General features: G+C 29.7%; 1 protein-coding gene across 1 annotated transcript; it reads right to left on the bottom strand.

Moving 5' to 3' along the window:
* Nucleotides 1–735: 735 nt before the first annotated feature.
* Nucleotides 736–1,874, bottom strand: LOC112590970. The gene is made up of 2 exons (XM_025334589.1): nucleotides 1,545–1,874; nucleotides 736–885 (listed from the first exon to the last, which is right to left on the bottom strand). Exons 1-2 carry the CDS (start codon nucleotides 1,872–1,874, stop codon nucleotides 736–738), a joined length of 480 nt encoding a protein of 159 aa, XP_025190374.1.
* Between the last annotated feature and the right edge of the window lie 468 nt (nucleotides 1,875–2,342).

Genomic DNA, 2,342 nt, shown 5'->3' with positions numbered 1-2,342 from the left:
GAACATTTAAGTTAATCCATGGTAATTTGAATAAAAAATAAAAAAATAATTGATCAATATATTGGAAAATGTATACTTATTATTGTGTTTAAATAGGTACAAACATACATGAGATAAACATACCATAATATACTTATAATTAAGTTTAAGTCTTAAAGACATGATTATAATTTTATTAAAAAACTAAAAAAATAATAGGTATCTACTGTAAAAAGTTCCTATATGAATTTATGTTAAATCGATGTTTATTTAATACACATATTATATATAATTTTAAATTTGCACTCGTTTTGATTAAATAATAAATTATATTCCATTAAATTAAAATAATATTTTATATATTTGTTATATAATATTTAAATATATTTTTATCAAAATAAAATTATTTATATTACGTAGGGAGTTATGTTTGATTATCGTGAACCGACCGTTAATACCTAAATCTTATACGGGTAACAAACGGTTATGTCTCAACTTTTAATAGAAATAAATTACAATATTTGAATTATTAAAAAATTGCAGTACTACTTGTGTTTAAAATGTAAAATAAAAATTTGAATTGTATGATGTCTGGAACAATCTGGTTTAAAATAAAAAAAACCTATATGCTTTTGGATCCTCTACACACCAGTAACTAATTTTTTGCCGAACTCAAAACACTTTTACAGTGCATCACTTTTTTTCACTTACCTAATTTATATTTACTAAAAACTAGTTAATTTACGATTATTTTTTTTACTGTTTTCTAGAAGGCGGCCCATCTGCTGAATTCAGTTCCGGTTCCATTGGCCGGTGGCTAAATGGTTTGGCGATTGTTTGTTTGAAACTAAGATTAGCTGAGTCCAAATCTAATCTAGGCATTTGACTCAGGTACAACGACACCACCTGAACGAACAATACTTCATAATCAACATTAATCCAAAAGGTTTTTACTTTTTAGTCATACATAAAAGTTTTGAAAATATATTTTTAGCGTAGTTTTAATATCTTTGTATCGGAAACTGCATGGTTTAGATAAATCGTCAGACTTTAATCAATAATATTATATGACGTATTATAATTTAAATTTACACCACAATTTAAAGGAAAAAGTCCAATTTTAAAGTGAAAATATATATGTGGGTAACCATAAAATTTAAAATAAATAACTAATAAAGTGAAAAATTGCTGCTGTTAGTACCTATTGGTATTAAGGACTTGGTTAGTACCTTTTAAAATTTAAATATTAAAAACAAAAAATAATGTACGGCAGTTATTAACAGCTGTGAATATTATAAACGTTTTATATTAAGTACATTGTACACATCAACAACCAACCGCAAATAGATACGCTTGCAGGTTAGTCTTCGGCAAGATGATAAAACGATTTATTGTCGCATATATTAGGTTTGTGTATTCGTCCTCCCCCCATCTTCTCACCTGAAATTTTATCAAAAAACGGCGCTGTTCTAATAAGTTTTCCAACTCCTGGAACTCTAATCCTTAAGCTTAGAAATATCATAATTATTAAATGCGTATGACTTCTATTAAGCGCAGTTACTGACTTTCTTGAAATCGGTGGTCGTGAGGTTCTCGACGACTGCGTAAACATTATTCACGTTTCTGTAAAGAAACCAATCGAGGAACACGTCGAACGCGATGTTGTCGTCTAGCGGCAATATCATATTATCAAACCGGGACAGCACGTAGTATAGACGATGTGCTCGGTTGTTCAGTATTTCCGAGCTGGCGATCAAGAGCTTGCCCAACGATCTTATATGAGGAATTCCGCACAGGTTTATTTGCTGTTTACAGTGCACGTGTACGAGGTTCATGTCCGTGAAGTGCTCGAGAACTGTCAGGTCCAACAATCCGATTTCCCTCGTGAGCTCCATTCCGTACAATACTGCAACGTGTTAATAAGTATGATGTATGTATTTAGACGTGTATAAAATTATGTGCGCGTGTTTATTATGGACATCGGATCTATCGTGTTACTGTTTATAGTATATTGAAATCAAAATAATATTCGATTAATTAAATATCTCTATTATAATAGTGCCGATTCAACAAAATGACTGTTAATACGTATCCACGAAAACGCGCGGTATATTTACACGACGCGTTGTGTTGAGATGGATTTTTGAAACCATGCGTTTGAATTTAATCTGATTGAGAATGGTATGATTATACTTACTAATAATTACATCGTTGTTTGACTAATTTTCACGACGAATCGATAAATATTTTTAACTCATTAAATTAAATGATCATAAATCGGTTTACTTTTTATACATTGTCTAGTACGTTATATTTAGTTCAAAAGAATGATTTAATAACAAAAATCACAGCATTAAAAGTGT

Source organism: Melanaphis sacchari, unplaced genomic scaffold (genome assembly GCF_002803265.2).
Source record: "Melanaphis sacchari strain LSU unplaced genomic scaffold, SCAv2.0 Contig123_pilon_pilon, whole genome shotgun sequence".
NCBI lineage: Eukaryota > Metazoa > Arthropoda > Insecta > Hemiptera > Aphididae > Melanaphis > Melanaphis sacchari.
Note: the sequence above shows the minus strand (reverse complement) of the source record. Positions and strands in the feature narration are given on the sequence as shown.

What these genes read in the sequence shown, in the direction of transcription:
- LOC112590970 (XM_025334589.1), bottom strand. Translation starts at nt 1,874, where the DNA reads ATGGAGCTCACGAGGGAAATCGGATTGTTGGACCTGACAGTTCTCGAG. An exon ending in CGACCACCGATTTCAAGAAA is followed by an intron (nt 886 to 1,544) that starts GTCAGTAACTGC and finishes TTGTTCGTTCAG; the next exon opens with GTGGTGTCGTTGTACCTGAG.